Genomic DNA, 16,044 nt, shown 5'->3' on the forward strand with positions numbered 1-16,044 from the left:
TGTGATAGGAAAGATACATTTACTGAGTTAAACTGAACTTATAATGCTTTCTTTGGTTAGATTTCATATTTTCAAAACGAAAAGGTCTCATTCCATGCACCTAGTATTCCAGAATCTCTTTCGTTTTAGGGCTTGCTTCATCATTCCCTGCCTGACCGCATCTCCAGTACTGTCCCCTGCCAACACATTGTGCTCTGGCGGGCAGTTGGAACCAGTGCGGCTTGGGCCCATGGTTGCCGTGGCTGCTTTACCAATGCCACAAACAAGATTGGACAGTCTCTCTTTATTTGGATAGATGGCCTTGGTACAGGAAGGAACCAAATTCCAGGTCGCCATTGCTGGATATGTGCACATAGAACGACTCTGGCATCAGCAAGACAAGAGTTTGGGGTGTTCTGCACGTGGCTGGACATGCTAACGTTGCAGCTGTTGGTGTGAATAAGGGGCGGGGGCCATGGTATTCCCTTTGCTCTGGCAACTGGCTCTGAGCAAGCCTTGGAGGCTTTGTATGTTGCCACTCCCTACACTGGACAGATACCTCCTCAGGCAGGCCAGGCCACGTGCTCCCTGAGGGTATTCGATTCTAGACCAAATGTATGGTAACAGTCAGGATGGTATGACACTGAGCCTGTGTTTCAGTGACTCTTATCACACATCTCCACAATACCTCAACTATGGGTGACATTTGTTTTAATGTGGACTCCTGGAAAACTTAGATGCAAAGGGGATGACTCGCGTCGTCTCCTCACCCTGTGATATTGGAGGCTACAGGAGAGGCACAGGAGGAGGTAGAATGGGTAGGCATGGCGTTACAAAACATTTGAGTAATATGGAGAAAATTATTAGACAGCTGCGTATTTCTAATGCCTATGCAAGGAGACATCCATGCAAGGATTGCTGTGCATCAGTTACACCCTTCCCTCCCCCCCAGTGCACAAGAAAGAATAATGACACAGTCTGGATTTTCTGGGACACTGGCATTGGGTGATGAGTCACAAACACTAGAAATAAGTATTTTGCCAGCAAATCAGGATAGAAAGACTTTCCTCCACAATTGAAATCACCTTTTTCTGAATGACAAACTGGGATTACCTTTTTCTGCTGAGTGTAAAGCTTGAGAGTCTCACCTGGGTAGAGGTGCCTCAAACACTTCTGCATCTTGGCTAACTGTGTTTTTAGGCCCCCAAGTTGCTGAGGCTGCCGAGCCATCTTGTCGGTCAGAGAAAGAGAGCAGCCCTTATTTGTGGTTCGGCTCCTGCCCCATTCTGTGACTGTGGGGAGTATGCTGCTCTCCCAGACAGTTGTTCCTCAAGATATTGTTGGTTCTCAGAGACATGAACCAAGTGACTTGGGGTGAACTTTGTGAGTATTCTGCCATGTGGGACAAAGAGCTTGAAGTACATCCATCTCTGGCCACCCTCTTCCTTCTGATTATCAACCCTCATGAAAGAAGTCGTGTAGGTAGAAGAGGTGCGTGGCTATGAGGGAATATAAAATTCTCATATCTAGCAGGTAATACTGAATCAGAAGTAAATCGTATTTGTGGCTTGTTTCCCTTTTCTTTCAAAAGATCCATGGATTTTATAGTAGCTTATCAGCAAACCACATTTATTTCTACATGAGATAGGTATGAAGGATGCATAACAGAAGAGATTTTTTTTTTTTTTTTTGCCTTAATCCTAGAAAAAGTAGCTCACAAAAGCCAAGGGACGTTTTCTGGATGTTCATTTTCCTTTGGCTGAGACTAAGCACATGGCTCACAGGAGGTGCTCACTGTCATGGCTGGCCCCTCCCGTCTTCCTCTTGATAAAGCAGAACATGGCAGCAGTTGGAGCAGGGGAAGAGCATGTTGGGGAAACACAGACCAAGAGCAGGAAGGGATTAGGACACAATTGCTGATGGCCTAGAGGAAGGCATTCTGAACTTACGGCACACGCATCTCCGTGCTTGCATCTGCTGTCTCCATGTCTGCATAGTGAAAGAGCCAAGCTATAAACAGCTGCTTACTCTGAACAAGCAAAAGGGCCTCCGTGTGAGAACAGGCCAGAGAGGCCAGTGAATTCTTGCCAGAATGGCTTTTCGAAGCTTCTGTACCTTTCTTAGTGAGTAGAAAGTAGACTCCCCAGAGAAAATCACAAGCATAAGTTGCTGACAGGGAATAGAATATTCCACCAAAGTCCAGGACCTAATGTTTTATTCAGAGCTCTGGCTTGTTGGAGGTGGGAGGCGAAAAATAAAAAGTAATTAATAAAAACTATTGATTACTGATATACCAGCCAGATGTACTTTTTACAGTAGAACTAATTTATCCAATTTTTATGAACTGTAGAAAGACAGCTCAAATTTCCCTTTTGCTCAATCCAAAAGCTTAGTACACTAGATCTCCTTTTTAAGTAGGTCTTGAAGAACTGGCCACTCTTTTGTTTCTAAAACTACCTGCTTTGTACACTTGCTGTGTGCCTTTAGTTGTCATATGTGGGAATTTGTTAAGGAAAATTACTGTTTTGGATACTGATGCTATTATAATGTGGGAAGGCCTTCCTTAAAATTTTGATGTGGAATTTTAATGTTCTTCTTATGACATTTTATATAAATGTCAAGTGCTAGAGTAAGTCAACCTTTGTTAATATTAAATAGAAGAGAGCTGGGAAGAGTTTTTATTTACAGAAATGTTTTAAAGCCTTATTACTTTTCTTCTTCAGATACTTCTTTGCAAGTTTATTTTTCCCCACATGGCTTATTAGTTGAAATATGTGTCACAGGCTGTTAGAATCAGACTTGTCCTGACTTGGTTTCGAATGGGACACCAATTTGGTAGATACATGACACTGAAATGAGGAGATGGGTTCCCAGAGGAAGAATTCAAGGGGGGCATTTCAAACTCAGTTCCATGAGTGTCCAGCATCTCAGCCAAATGGAGGCTTTGGAAGGGAGGGAGAGTGTGAAGAAGAGAAAAGAGACATAGAGCTATTTCTCTAGGGAGAGATGTTGCCTCCCCATGAGTCTTCACCCCCGCCCCCTAGGCTTGGTATATGTGTCCTTGTCACAGACATTCTGGGTTATGGTCTGGGTGTTGCCTTGACAAATCTAGGGAGTGAGAGGCCAGCTCAGTAATTACTTTGGTGGAACTTTTCTAGAAGAACTTAAACTTCTAACTTAAATAAATGTTCCCCACCCCATTTAAAAAATGTATCCGTGTTGTTCTTCTGAAAAACAGAGTGACAGGCCTGGCAAATGAATGCTTTTGCTCACATGCCACATTATTATGTGGTATAATTAATTTCCACTCTGAGAGGGAATTCTCAGATGTGTAAGGTGACAAGATTATTTCTGGCCTATAAATAGGATCTCTGGTTTGGGATTAGGTTTGTCATGGTGGAAAGGCAGAATGAGTTTCATGTGCTTCATTCCCCTTTTCCAAAGAATGTGTGTCATTAAAATCTGTTTACTCAGTACTATAAGGGATTTCATTTCTGTGTAAGTATTCTGTTTCATTCCACACCCTTCCTACAAATAGTCACTTTGCTCGGAAATAGCTATCAGTGAATGGCTAAGGCAAATTGGAAATAGCTATCAGTGAATGGATAAGGCAAAACACAAATTTTGTTATGTGTTTTCCGAGGACTTTATACTTTCTTGTGTAGAAAGAGAAGCACATAGGTACAGACTGATCTGAACCCTCAGATCAACATATGCTGAGTCCTAGAAGGAATATTTACCTGCTATAACCAAGGGGCTGTTGGGAACAGACAAGAGGTTTGCTTAACTGGACCCTTGAAGCAGAAAATGTCTTTAGTGTGACAGCACAAGTCTGGGTCCACCTGACGTTTTCTTTTCCGAAACCTTCTGTAGTGGGACTGTGGGGTGACTGGTGCCACCTGGTGGAGAATTCCAGTAAGACATTGGCAGACATGATTGAAGCATATTTTCCCTCACTTCTATGAAATCCCAGAACTAGTAGACACCGTGACAAGTTTATTCTCTTACCTCTTGGCCTGTCCTGTAACAGCCCAGTCATGTGAGGTGCTCTGATACTTTAAAAAGTTTCAGAGAACACTGTTTGCTAGCCATTAGCAGGATCTCATGCTAAAGCTCCATCATCATCATCATCATCATCATCATCATCTAGCCAATAATGATTATGCGCTTGCCAGCTTACAGGCATCTTGATAAGTTACCATCAATTCCTGCCTTCTGTGGTAGGCACTTGCATTTTACTAATAAACTGATACAGAGAAGTAGGCTTGTTCTCTTCAACCACTTCCTGCTTCCTGAAACTCAATCAACAAACACTTCCTTGGCATTAAATGAAACTCTGCTTTTCAGATTAAATCTCTGATGACTTGTAGAAATAGATACACCCTCATGATCATTCTCTGTCAATAATTGTTTCTGAAAAGAGTAGAGTATTGAATATATTGGATGGTTAGTGCCTAAAATTATTATGCCGATAAATATTTGAGAACTCTGATGGACAGTATCTAAGTTCAGTCAACTTAATGAAAGAGAAGAGGCAATTCATGTATTTGGAAAGTAGTATGATGAAGTGTGGGTAGCAATGAATATTTGTCAATCAGATAGATATAATGAAAATATACAGTCATGAAATTTATAATTATATAAAACTATTCAAGCTATCTCAGAAAATTGGAGAAAAATCAGTGGAGAGCAAGTCTGAGAAAATAAAGAATGGAGATAAGCCAAGAATATTTACAGTAGACTGTTATGTGTCAGTAGTTTTATAATTTCTGAAATACAAGATGTAAAAATGAACATAATTTAGCTATAAGAAAAAGCAATAACATTAATTTTACAAAGAAAGAACTATTACAAAAATACAATTTAAATTATTTTTAAGAACTTCTAGTTTATGTTCCCTGAAAAATCTATTTTTGAGGGGAGGAGAAGTTCAAAAGAATCATTTATTACTCAGAAAAGTTTAGAAATAACTTTAAATGAACCATAATTATCTTTCCACAAAATCAATACAATAGAACAAGCTACCATATATTGTTATTCTAAAGATTTATATTAACATTAAACTATAATATGAAGGTTCTGGGGATAGTGAACAGAGATAGAACAACCCACTGTGATGTGAATGGACTGTGCGATTACTACAAAACAAGATTCATGAAGATGGATGTTATTACATTCTGTGATAACCTGAAAATTAATAGCATGTATCAAACAGTGGTTATGTCATTGGTAGAAGCACTAATTTTTTTAATGAATGAACTAATAGATATGAGACTTGAAAGTACATTACAATATAAAGACAATATTACTCTTTAGAAAATGTAGGATTGGCAAATTTTTCTTTCCCCATCATGTAATGTTTAGGGAAATAAGTATACATTTTAGCCTCTGGAATAGATCTGGCCTGCACTAATGGCCATGTCCTCCTTTAGCATGACACATAGGGCTCCTTAAAAGTTGAGAAAGGCCTCAAACACTGCAATTTTTAAGATTACTAGTATATTAATCATTAATACATGTCAAAACTGGTTTGCAGATATTGTGGCAATTTTAAGTGTTTGCATTTAATACATTACTGTTTTACACTTTCAAAATATGTACTTAAATGTAACTACCTGATATATAACTTAATTTGTAGATATTATCCACAGTCTTATATGCATGTAGGGCTCAAATCACATAATCCATTTGGACTCCAAAGCTATCCATATCTTGAGGGGGCTCTACGATTCTATCCCAGGAGGTCACATTCCTTGCCAGTTCTCAAGAGAATCGCTCTTTTAGGTCTCTAAATTTTATCCCTGGAATTAAAGCCTACAGGTACTTCCTGAATATCTGAAGGGCAACTCTCTTTCCAAAGGACTCTGAGAAAAAAAAATGGTTTGAGGGTGGTGGTCTTGTTCCTAGATTGGGGAGCAGTCGACAGGGTTCATTTTATAATGAGAGTTCATAATATTCATTTGTATGTCATATTTTATATATGTCAAATAATACATAGTGAAAGTTAAAGAAGGAGCTCAAAACAACCAGTCATAAAAAATCTTTTTGCTCTAGGCACTTGGAGAGTGTAATTGCTCAGTGAGCACTATTGAATAACTGTCAAAGTTTTGTTGACAAATTGATGTTTGTGGAAGGTAACATAAGGTAGTTTTTTAAAAAAACAGTATTCTTAGTATAGCTTAGTAGGGCTGCTAGGGTGTTGGGGGAGGCGGGCAGTAAGCGTGAACAGGTGTGCTTCAGGTCACTGCTGTAGCATCAGTAAGCCCAGCACTATTTTATCAATTTGGTATAAGACTGTGTTTTGTGAAAAGATTTTGTTGCCAGTTTTTTTCTCAGAACCATTTGTCTAAGGAAATGTATCCATCATTTCAAGACTTTGAGCTAGAACATCGCGAACCAAAATATTCATAGTAGCTTAATTTATAATAGCCAAAACCTAGGAAAAACCCAAATGTTCACCAAGAGATAAATAGATAAACAAACTATATCTATTTCTCAGTCATCTTCTTGAGTAAAAACATCCAAAGACAAAAGACTGTTATTATTATTTACCCCTTAGAGGAAACTTCAAGCCGTTGGAGCTTAATTTAATACCTTAAAATGTTAGTGCTGTGTGGTCTAATATAAGAACTGTTTATATGAAAACTATTTATGTATCTTCTGCAAAAGCCCCTTGTGGGATATTGGTCATCATGCCATTCAGCATTTCTATGAAGATCTGCTATGTATATTTTTGCTGAGTTGCTGTATTTTCTTTTAGAAAATAATAGTACATACATAACTTACCGAGTTTCCTTTCAGTTCTTTCTCCGGGCACATTGGGTCTATGCTTCCCATCTCCTTAGTGCTACTGCTATCCTCAGGACCCTTACCCACCTCCAGGTTTTTTACTTCTGTAGTTAGTGGGAACTCTCCCCCTGCCTTCCAGGGAGCTCCGCCTAGAAAAGTAACCGAGTCCCTTACCACCTCCTTTCTATTGTAGGATGTCTAAGGTGCTACACCCACTATGAGGGCTTCTGTTTGAGTTATGCGTGAACCTTTTGACCTTGGTAGAGAATTAATGACTGCAGAGCTCATCTCCATCCTCTGAAAATAGACACAATAAATAAGCTACTGCTGTCATATCCCCAAAGTTTTATGAAGCATGCTCTCTAGTCCTCTGTAGATGCCCAGACTGAATGTTGCCCTATCTCTAGAGTGTATGCATTCTCCAAATTGAGAAGAGACAAACTATTCTGCTTCTAACTTGCTATTCGTTTTAACTTCCTTCGTAATAGAGTTGTTAGATATGGCATTCTATGGCCTTTCCTATGCCTATTGAAAGCTGAAATGAATTACCACCGAACTTGAGTGGAAGCATGACTAAGAGAGGCTGGTGACTTCTCTAGAATTTATGATTCTTTCCCAAGTACCCAATAACCGCCCATGACACAAGCACATTTCAAAGACAGATCAATTACATGGAAGTAGTTAAAGATCAAGTTTGATTTTAAACTTGCAGAAGATACATAAATAGTTTTCATAGGCTTTTAATTTTAAATACAGGTACATGTATTTCTAGGTAAGGATATAGGCATTTGGCATTTGTTTATGTTTCTGAAGAAGAAAGTTTTCATTTCTGCGGCTAATGTTTTCCTAAGAAAGCATTTTGAAATCTGTTTTTTAAAGAAATATAGCAGAAAAGATCTTTATAGTATGTCTTCTGTTTTCATTCTTGTTTCTGTAAAATATTGAGGGCATTCAGTGTTATTTGTCAGTCTGACTCGATGTTGGGGGAAATTCTTCTGTTTTTGCTTCCATATTGTGATCATTTTCATATTGTATATCATTAGCAATTGCGTTCCTAATGGCATTTGTGACTAAATTTTCTGACCTTTGTTTCAGAAAAAAATGCTTTCCAAGTTGAAGTCATGATTTTTAGAGGGAAAAGTTTTCAACTCTGTAAGAAAATCCATGTGTAACCATAAGCTTGAGTGGCTCTTCCCTACACTACCAATAAGAAGAGCAACTTCTGTGTTCCTGGTGACTTAATTATTTCTCCATGACTTTTTAACGGTCGTAGATCTTCATGGGATTTGGGGCCACATTTTGATGATGCCTCCAGGAAGCTGTTTTATGAATTTTTGTTGGAGTTTGAAAAATAGGTATTATAAAATTTAATTGGCAGCAAATTATGCTTTCAACATATATGATTAACTTTAAATATAACTTTATTTAAAAATACATTATTACCTAGATATTATTAGTAATTTCAATTCCTGCTAAAATCCCTGTGGCAGGTAGATTTGAAATGTAACTCACTTGTTACTCAAGACAGTTATTGTTATGTTTTTATGAATGAGGGACTTAAGATATCAAGGGATAATAATTAACATTTTCCCAGAGTATGAGTATTGCCCTAGAAGAGATGCTCTACCTGACAGGTGGACCAAATCAATAATATTATTATTTATTAGTCGTCATAATATCCCACCAAAAAAGATATCTTTCTGGGTATATAAACACACATGCTCTCTTCCCACTCCCCAACATACGCACTTTATAACATACATAGCCACAGACTTTTGCCACATTCTCTCTTTTTTTTTTTTAGTTATTCATTTCACTTTTTGGAAATATTTTAAGATGTACATAGAATTTGCAAGTCCTACTTTAAGCTCCATGAGCTTGACTCTTTTGAGGAATACAGAACCAATTTTTCTAGAATGTTCTGAACTGGTTTGTCTGATTTTTCCTCATGATTGGATTTAGGCTCTTCATTTTGGGCTGCAATATCATAGCAGTGATGCTATATTCTTCTCATTGCAAGTCATGCAGTGTGAGTGACATCAGTTTGTCATGTCACTGGTGATGTTAACTTTGGTCACTTGAGTAAGGTGGTATTTACCAGGTTTCTTTAGTATTAAGTAACCATTTTCCTCTTTACAATTTTTAATTGTTTTGTGGGAAGAGACTTTGAGCCTGTATAAATATTTGTTTCTCATCTAAATTTCATCCACGTTTTCTTGCCTGAATTATTACTTAAATGATTGCCAAGTGGTGATTTCTAATTTAATTATTTCTTCTACATTTATACGTTAGCATTCTGTAAGGAAAAGCTTTCCCTTCCCCTCACTTGTTATTCACTCATTTATTTATATCACTGTGGGCATATAGATTCCTATTTTATTCAGTGACACATAATCTGCTACTATCATTTGTTTGGTAATCAGATTGCCTTGGAATCGGCTAGGGGAAACTCCGTCGAGCTGGCTTCTGAACACCCCCATCACTCTTTGAGCACATCTGAACTTGGGTATAACGAGACATTCCAGACTCACCTTGTACTTTCTATTCCAGCCTGAATTCAGCTATCAGTTTGAGATGCCCCGGTTGCTGGTATTTAGAAGCCAAGATATGGACAATGTACTCCATGCTCTGGGGTGTCGTTGATCCCAGTCCCTGTCAGAGAACAGAGCCAGGAAGTATATCTAGACATACATGCACAGCTACATTTTAAAATGCACACACACTTTTACTTACATGTTCATCTGTCTATCAGTCATCTATCTATCACTTATCTATCTAAAACCATAAATTCACACTGATACATTCAATTCCGAACAAACACTGTAGAGTTCATTTTAGCTTTCCCCGTTTCACATTTGTAACTCCCTTTTCAGGAAGTGAAGAATATGGCTCCAGTTAACCTCGATGTACTTATTTATTTGATTAGTCTACCTGTACTTAACAGTCTCCTGGCTTCTCTCTTAGCCACATACCTCATACAGGACCCTGGCATAAATTCTTGCTGCTACTGCAGCTAAACCAGTGGCCTTTGCTGTAAGTATTCCCCATGTTTAATTCATTTTCCTTGTCTCTGTCTCTCTGTGCGTGTGTGCACACACACGTATAAAACACTGGTGATTGAATGGGCAGGGAACCACCATCTTACCCCTGGGTAAGATATAATCATACACTGATCTGATATGAATTAAATGGACTGTATCTTCAATTAGTGAACAAGTTAAAGATTGTAGTGATAGAGCTATCTATTATTCATTGCTTTCAGGATCTAATTGCTCTTCAAATAGCAGCAATATTTAAATATAAGTTAATTCTTCCTTGTTAAGAATCATCTACATGATTACCTGCAATACTTTTTCTAAATACTCTAAATTCAGAAATGGGTTTTATAACTTTTGAAATAATGTGTATAAGCCTACTGGTTTTCACAAAGGCAATTTTCTTTATATAAATATCTGAAAGCATAAGAGATTCATATGAAGCGAGGAAAATAAAACTCATATCAACAAATAATAACAAAGGTTTGCAATGTAAACATTTGCATAAGACAAATAGTATGGAAATAACTAAGCCAAATCTTTACATTAACAGAGGACACTGTCTATATATTTGCTGAAAAAAATTTATTAAAATGCAGAGTTGCTAGACAACACATGGTGTTGCCATATTGTTGTCAAAATCTGAGGGACGGCCTTGTGAGGAGTTTGCTCGCCGGCTATGACTTTGCTGTTTGCCTGTGATATGGTTGTTGTTCAGTCGTTAAATTGCTCTATTCTGTGCTCCAGGATTTGCATTTACATTACAGACTACAGTGTGAAGGATGTTTCTTATTAGGGAAGCATCTATGTTAGTTCTTCATTGCTCTGCAGCTTGTATCAAGATTATGAGAAAGTTTTAGCGCTGATATGGATGCACCTTGACATATTTATAAGCCCTTCTTCTTTTGTGTTTACCTCTTAAGATCCTTATGAAACTGATGGCCCAGAGTGAAGACACCCTAAATACTATAGCAGCACAATTAACTCGAGAAGGGTGATTGATGGCTAGGCCCTTAAAAAGCAACTCTGTCCTGCCAATATGCCTCAGTCTCTGCTCCTGGTCACAGAGTTCTGTTTTCTTTCAGACAGACTAGCACTTAGAACATGGAGATTTTATACCTGAGGGTCAGTTTGTTAAATCAAAGAGTATAATAGATCTTTGACAAGTTTCAATTGAACTTTTGGACAAATAGCAAGTGACCTCAAGTGTATTTTGCTTTGGGACAGATTTGAATCCCTCAGGCTGTGTGGTGTGTGTGTGCAGCCTGCCATGCACTCAGTAGCGAATCAGCTTAGCTGACTCTCCAGACTTTGCAGCTCAGCGCAGCCCCATTGCTTCCTTCTGTTATTACAGTAATGGTCCCATGGAGAAGGATGTGCTTAGTGGTATTCTCATAATTTGGCATCTGTGAAGCTCTTCTGTCACATTGCTTGTTCAGGTCAAGGGTCCAACAGTATGATATTTTCTCTATTCTCGTAATTCTAACAGTATTTTTGAACAGATGGGTTACCGTTACATTGAAGTTGTGAATAAATCGTAATGTTGCCTTCTAGTTAGTGGTTAAGCACTTTTCTTCCTTTCTCCTTCCCTCTCTCCCTTCCTTCCTTCCTTCCTCCCTATCTCCCTTCCTTTCTTCTCTCTTTCCCCCTTTCTTCCTCCCTCCCTTCCTTTGTTCTTCCCTCCTACCTTTCTTTCTTTTTTCCTTTCTTCCTTCCTCTTTCTTCCTCCTATTCTCCTTCCCTCCCTCCTCCCTTCTTCACTCCATCCTTTTTTGTTGTTTAATAGGCTCTTGATCTCAAACCTGTGGTTTTACGATCCGCAGAATCTTTTTCATTATCAGTCCCCTCCCTCATTCTTTCTATGCTGTAACCAATCTTCAGTATATATTTTTCAACTTCCAAGAATCATGTGCTTTCTTTTACATTAGTTCGGGGCTTTCATCTCTTTCTTGTCTGGTACTTACCTCGTTTTCTATTTCCATGGCTTTATTTAACTGCAGCAGTAGTTATCTGTGTTATAATAATATAACAATAGTCGGAAAGACCTGAGCTGAAAATCAACTCTGAAAACTACTGGCTGTGTTTGTGCATGCCTTGAATACCTATTTCACCAGTTTATAGTACATAGCAAAAGAAACAATGTATGATAGTGCTCATCCCAAACCAGGCATCAGTCAAGACGGACAAATGTTAGAATAAATTCCACTAGGCAGGAATCTTTGACTCTTATGTCCACAAGCACCTGATACAGTGCCCGGAACACAGTAAGTACTTGATAAAAGCAAGTCAGCTGTTGCCATGGTTCTAAAGCTGCTGTAGCCCTCACTTCTTCTCAGTGCTTTGAAACTTAAACATCAATGGTGTGCATGTAAAGTATATAATAAAAGTCTGACACAAATAGGTGATTTAGCTAGAAATATATTTTTAGAAACATATCATTGGGCAAATGATTGGTGAGTGTTCTTGGGAAAACATCTTCCAAAAGACTAAAGATCTCTTGTTTTATCCTTCTCAGGCGTCCTGTTTTCACTGGTGGTGACACTGTACGTCATCTGGGTCCAGGCCGTGGCTGACATCGAAAGCTACAAAAACATGAAAATGAAAGACTGCGTGGATTTTACCCCTTCTGTTCTCTATGGCTGGTCATTTTTTCTGGCCCCAGCGGGCATATTGTTTTCTTTGCTCGCTGGGCTACTATTTCTAGTTGTTGGGCGGCATATTCAGATTCACCACTAATCAGGCTATTGCTACCAGTGTTTTCTTGAGAGATTTTAAAACAACAAATTTTTATTTTTTCATTTTGTTTCAGTGACCCCAGGGTAGAGTTAATTGGTGAAACTTTTTAGTTGCTATTCAAATTAACCATTTACTTGTGATTTCCTCCGATAAGAAGGTTCTAGAATCTCTCCAGACACCAACCTGTTTCCACCTTATCTAAATGCTATCAAAAACCTGGTTCTTTAGGGATCAGGTAACAGGGCCTCCCTTTCAATTGCACTGGTTAGAGTTCGCGCAGAATGCGAATACGATAGCGTAACATCAGCCGGGGCAAATCAGGACTTGATTTAAAGCCTTCTTGGCATTTACTTCTGTTGCTACCTAAAAAAAAATCTTTGGAGAATAATTAAGAATGGAAGCAAATGTCAGAGAATTTACTCCGTTTCTTCTCTGCACACATATATTTCCACATACACGTTCACTGACTCCTGTGAGCAAAGTATTCGTTACTTAAAAATGGATAGCAGTTATTCTTATAGCTGGGGCCACACAAACTCATCAGTTAAAATGGGCCACAACAAAACTAAGAATGTGTACTTTTTCCACTTTCTTACCAACAGTAGTTTGGATACCTAATTTCATTCAGTTAATTTTACATCAACCTTAAACTATATTTAAAAGTAGCAGATCTGCACAGCAAATTACCTATGATACTGATTGGATTTTTAAGAACTTAAAGTGAGTTAATTGTATACTTAATATGGTTGAAAATATGTAAAAAGCAAGAACCTTAGCTTAGTATATAACTCTATTTGATATTTTAAAATTCCCATTTAAAATTATATTGCTAATATGTTCAGCATGTGAAAATTCATTGATGAAATGTGCTTTTTCATATGCTCGAAATAGTTCCGTATGAGGAACTTTATTAAAGACTATGAAATATGAATTTTCCCCAAGATTTCAAGGGTTGTAGTTCTTCTGATCATTTGATTCCCTTAATTATCGTCCTTCAATTCCTCCATCTTTACAACAGGTATATTAACATTTATAGATTTGTGATTTCCTTTAACCTCTTGAAAGAAAACTTTTGCTTTTGGCAGCAGGGGTGGGGGGCAGAGTGGAATAATTCTGTATTATTTACTAGCATAGACATTTTGCATATCACAGAGGTTTATTTGGAACCAGTCTTCATTGAACTCAAATCCATCTGAGAAACCTCAGTCCTGTTTGGAAGCCTTCACCAGGGAGAGGTGGGTGGTAGCGAAGGAACCAAGTACAGTGTGGTAGTGAGCTGTGTTCCAGGGGCAGCGTTTTACTCCACAGCTGTTGTGACTCTGAAGACAGGACTCAGAGGTAAATTAAGGGTGATCACCTAGAAGGTGCTGTGGGATCGAGGGACTGTTGCCTTCTATCCAGCTGTCCCCCAATGGAGAGATTGCCAGAGTCTTCTCTCCACATCTCTTACTTTCCGTTAAACCGTGTTTCAATGGGAGTGGGGGATTTCTGGAGGAATAGCAAAATAATAGTAAGGAGAGGCATTTTAGTGATTAAGGACAGTTAGGACTGCATGTAGTAAAAACAAAAATAACAACAATAAAAAGCTTCAGGGGTTTAACTGCTTTCTCAAGCCATTTCAGTTTATATCATAAACAATTTGGTGGCACTTTCCTTTCTCTTCTGTTTCATTTTTATATTGCTTCATTTATTTCTTTGCTTTTGGCTTGATTATTAGAAAAGTAATTATGGGTTCTATTATGCATATTGACTGTGATATTAAGTTATGGCATGTCATTAAGTTTTCCAGACGATGCTAGATGTATTTGATTAGTTCGTGTCATCTGTAAATACAATTCCGTTTTGCAGAACTTTGGAATGGAGCCTTTTCCTGCTGTATTATATGTCATTTAATTTTCATATACAAGTTGCGTTCAGTAAAGGTTTGAACATTTATAAATTTCAGGTGGTTATCCTCACTTTCTAATGCACTTATGTGGCTACCATATATTTATCATAAGACAATTGGCTGAATATCTGATGTGTGTGACACTTTTACACAGACTCACACTTTGGAAGTATTTCATGATTGTAAGGTATCAATCACATTAATTCAAGCACATTTCCTGATCTACTTACCAGCAGTCCTCAGAAGGGGGGAAGCTGAGTTGTGTTCGCTGTCAATGAGTAAAATATACTTAAAAATAGCAGACCTACAGCATATTTTTGTAACAGCCTTGTGTCTGATTTGAGATAGTATGTTTCAGATTTTTTTCTCTCTTTAGCATATTGATTAATTTTCAGGAGCTTCCTAACAAAGTTTTAAAATCTTAAGAGTGTTGATTTTGCATTATAAAGTTTCAGTTTGACAAATAAGATATTTTTGGTGACCATTCTAGAAAGTGAAACAAGAGGGCAGTGAGTCATGCCCTCAGAGTTTGGGGGAAGCTGTGATCTCTCTGCATTATGTTTGTTCAGAGGGTTTAGTTTGGTCAGGCAGCAGATAGCATGTGCACTGAACCTGGTGGGGCCATACAGAGAAGCTGACTGATGGTATTCAACTTGGGGATTGAGGGCAGGACTTAAAAATGCTATTAAGTATGCTCTTACTGATCATTTAGTCACTTTTATAGCTAATCTATGATATATATATATATATATATATCATAGAATTATATATATATAATCTATGATATATATATAATCTATGATATATATATCATATATATACATATATATACATATGTATATATATATTTATATATATATATAAAATAAAAGTACATGTTATTTTATTATCACCCTAAAATTAAGTCTAATCTTATGCTTTTCAGATATATATATATCATAGATTATATATATATATCATAGATTATATATATATATAGAATTTGAAGATTAAATCCACTTATAAGAGTATATGGTGAAGGAGGTATCAGTATTTGGTAATTATCTATCATTTATCATCAACGTGTGTGTGTGTGTGTGTGTGTGTGTGTGTGTGTGTGTGTGTGAATTATAAGTTTGGGTAGAAAGATAAAGTCGATAATGGAAATCAATATACTTGAGATAAGCAAATTTTTAAAAATCAGTTTCTCTTGGGGGGCAGTAATATAGCTGTGTTTCCCTGAGAGCCAGTTCAGCTATTTGACTCGATGATGGTCTGTTCAGTTCACACATAATTTGATTTATATTTTCAAGTGCTAGGAGCTCTGTCTTCAGGAATATTAAGCTCAACCTGAACCATTCGGTGAACTGGGAATTATTAGAGAGAACAAGTCTGAAATGACAATGGAGAAGTACAAAGAGTCACACTCTGGCTTTGGAAGGGTCATTTTTTTCACTAATGTGTAGCTGTCACTGTGAGAAAGTAAGGGGCAATTGAACGGTTGAACTTTGTGAAATGATCTGCCTCTGGATATAAAGAATCACATGGTATGTGTAATAATTCTCTTTTGCATATATATGTGTGTATATATGTAATTTATATGTAAGGTATCCATAAGTAAATAAATTAAGATGATTT

The 16,044-nt window shown here is 37.6% G+C and overlaps 1 protein-coding gene across 2 annotated transcripts in view; it reads left to right on the forward strand.

Annotated features, from left to right (window-relative positions):
* TMEM182 (transmembrane protein 182) overlaps positions 1-14,483 on the forward strand; it is a 50,074-nt gene extending 35,591 nt beyond the window's left edge. For both annotated transcript variants that reach the window (XM_039840125.1, XM_039840126.1), the window contains exon 5: positions 12,319-14,483. In XM_039840125.1, the coding sequence (XP_039696059.1) occupies positions 12,319-12,539 (221 nt within the window). In that variant the 3' untranslated portion in view covers positions 12,540-14,483. The remainder of the gene's footprint in view (positions 1-12,318) is intronic.
* The last annotated feature ends 1,561 nt before the right edge of the window (positions 14,484-16,044 follow it).

Source organism: Pteropus medius, unplaced genomic scaffold, assembly GCF_902729225.1.
Source record: "Pteropus medius unplaced genomic scaffold, Ma_sr-lr_union100, whole genome shotgun sequence".
NCBI classification, from domain to species: domain Eukaryota; kingdom Metazoa; phylum Chordata; class Mammalia; order Chiroptera; family Pteropodidae; genus Pteropus; species Pteropus medius.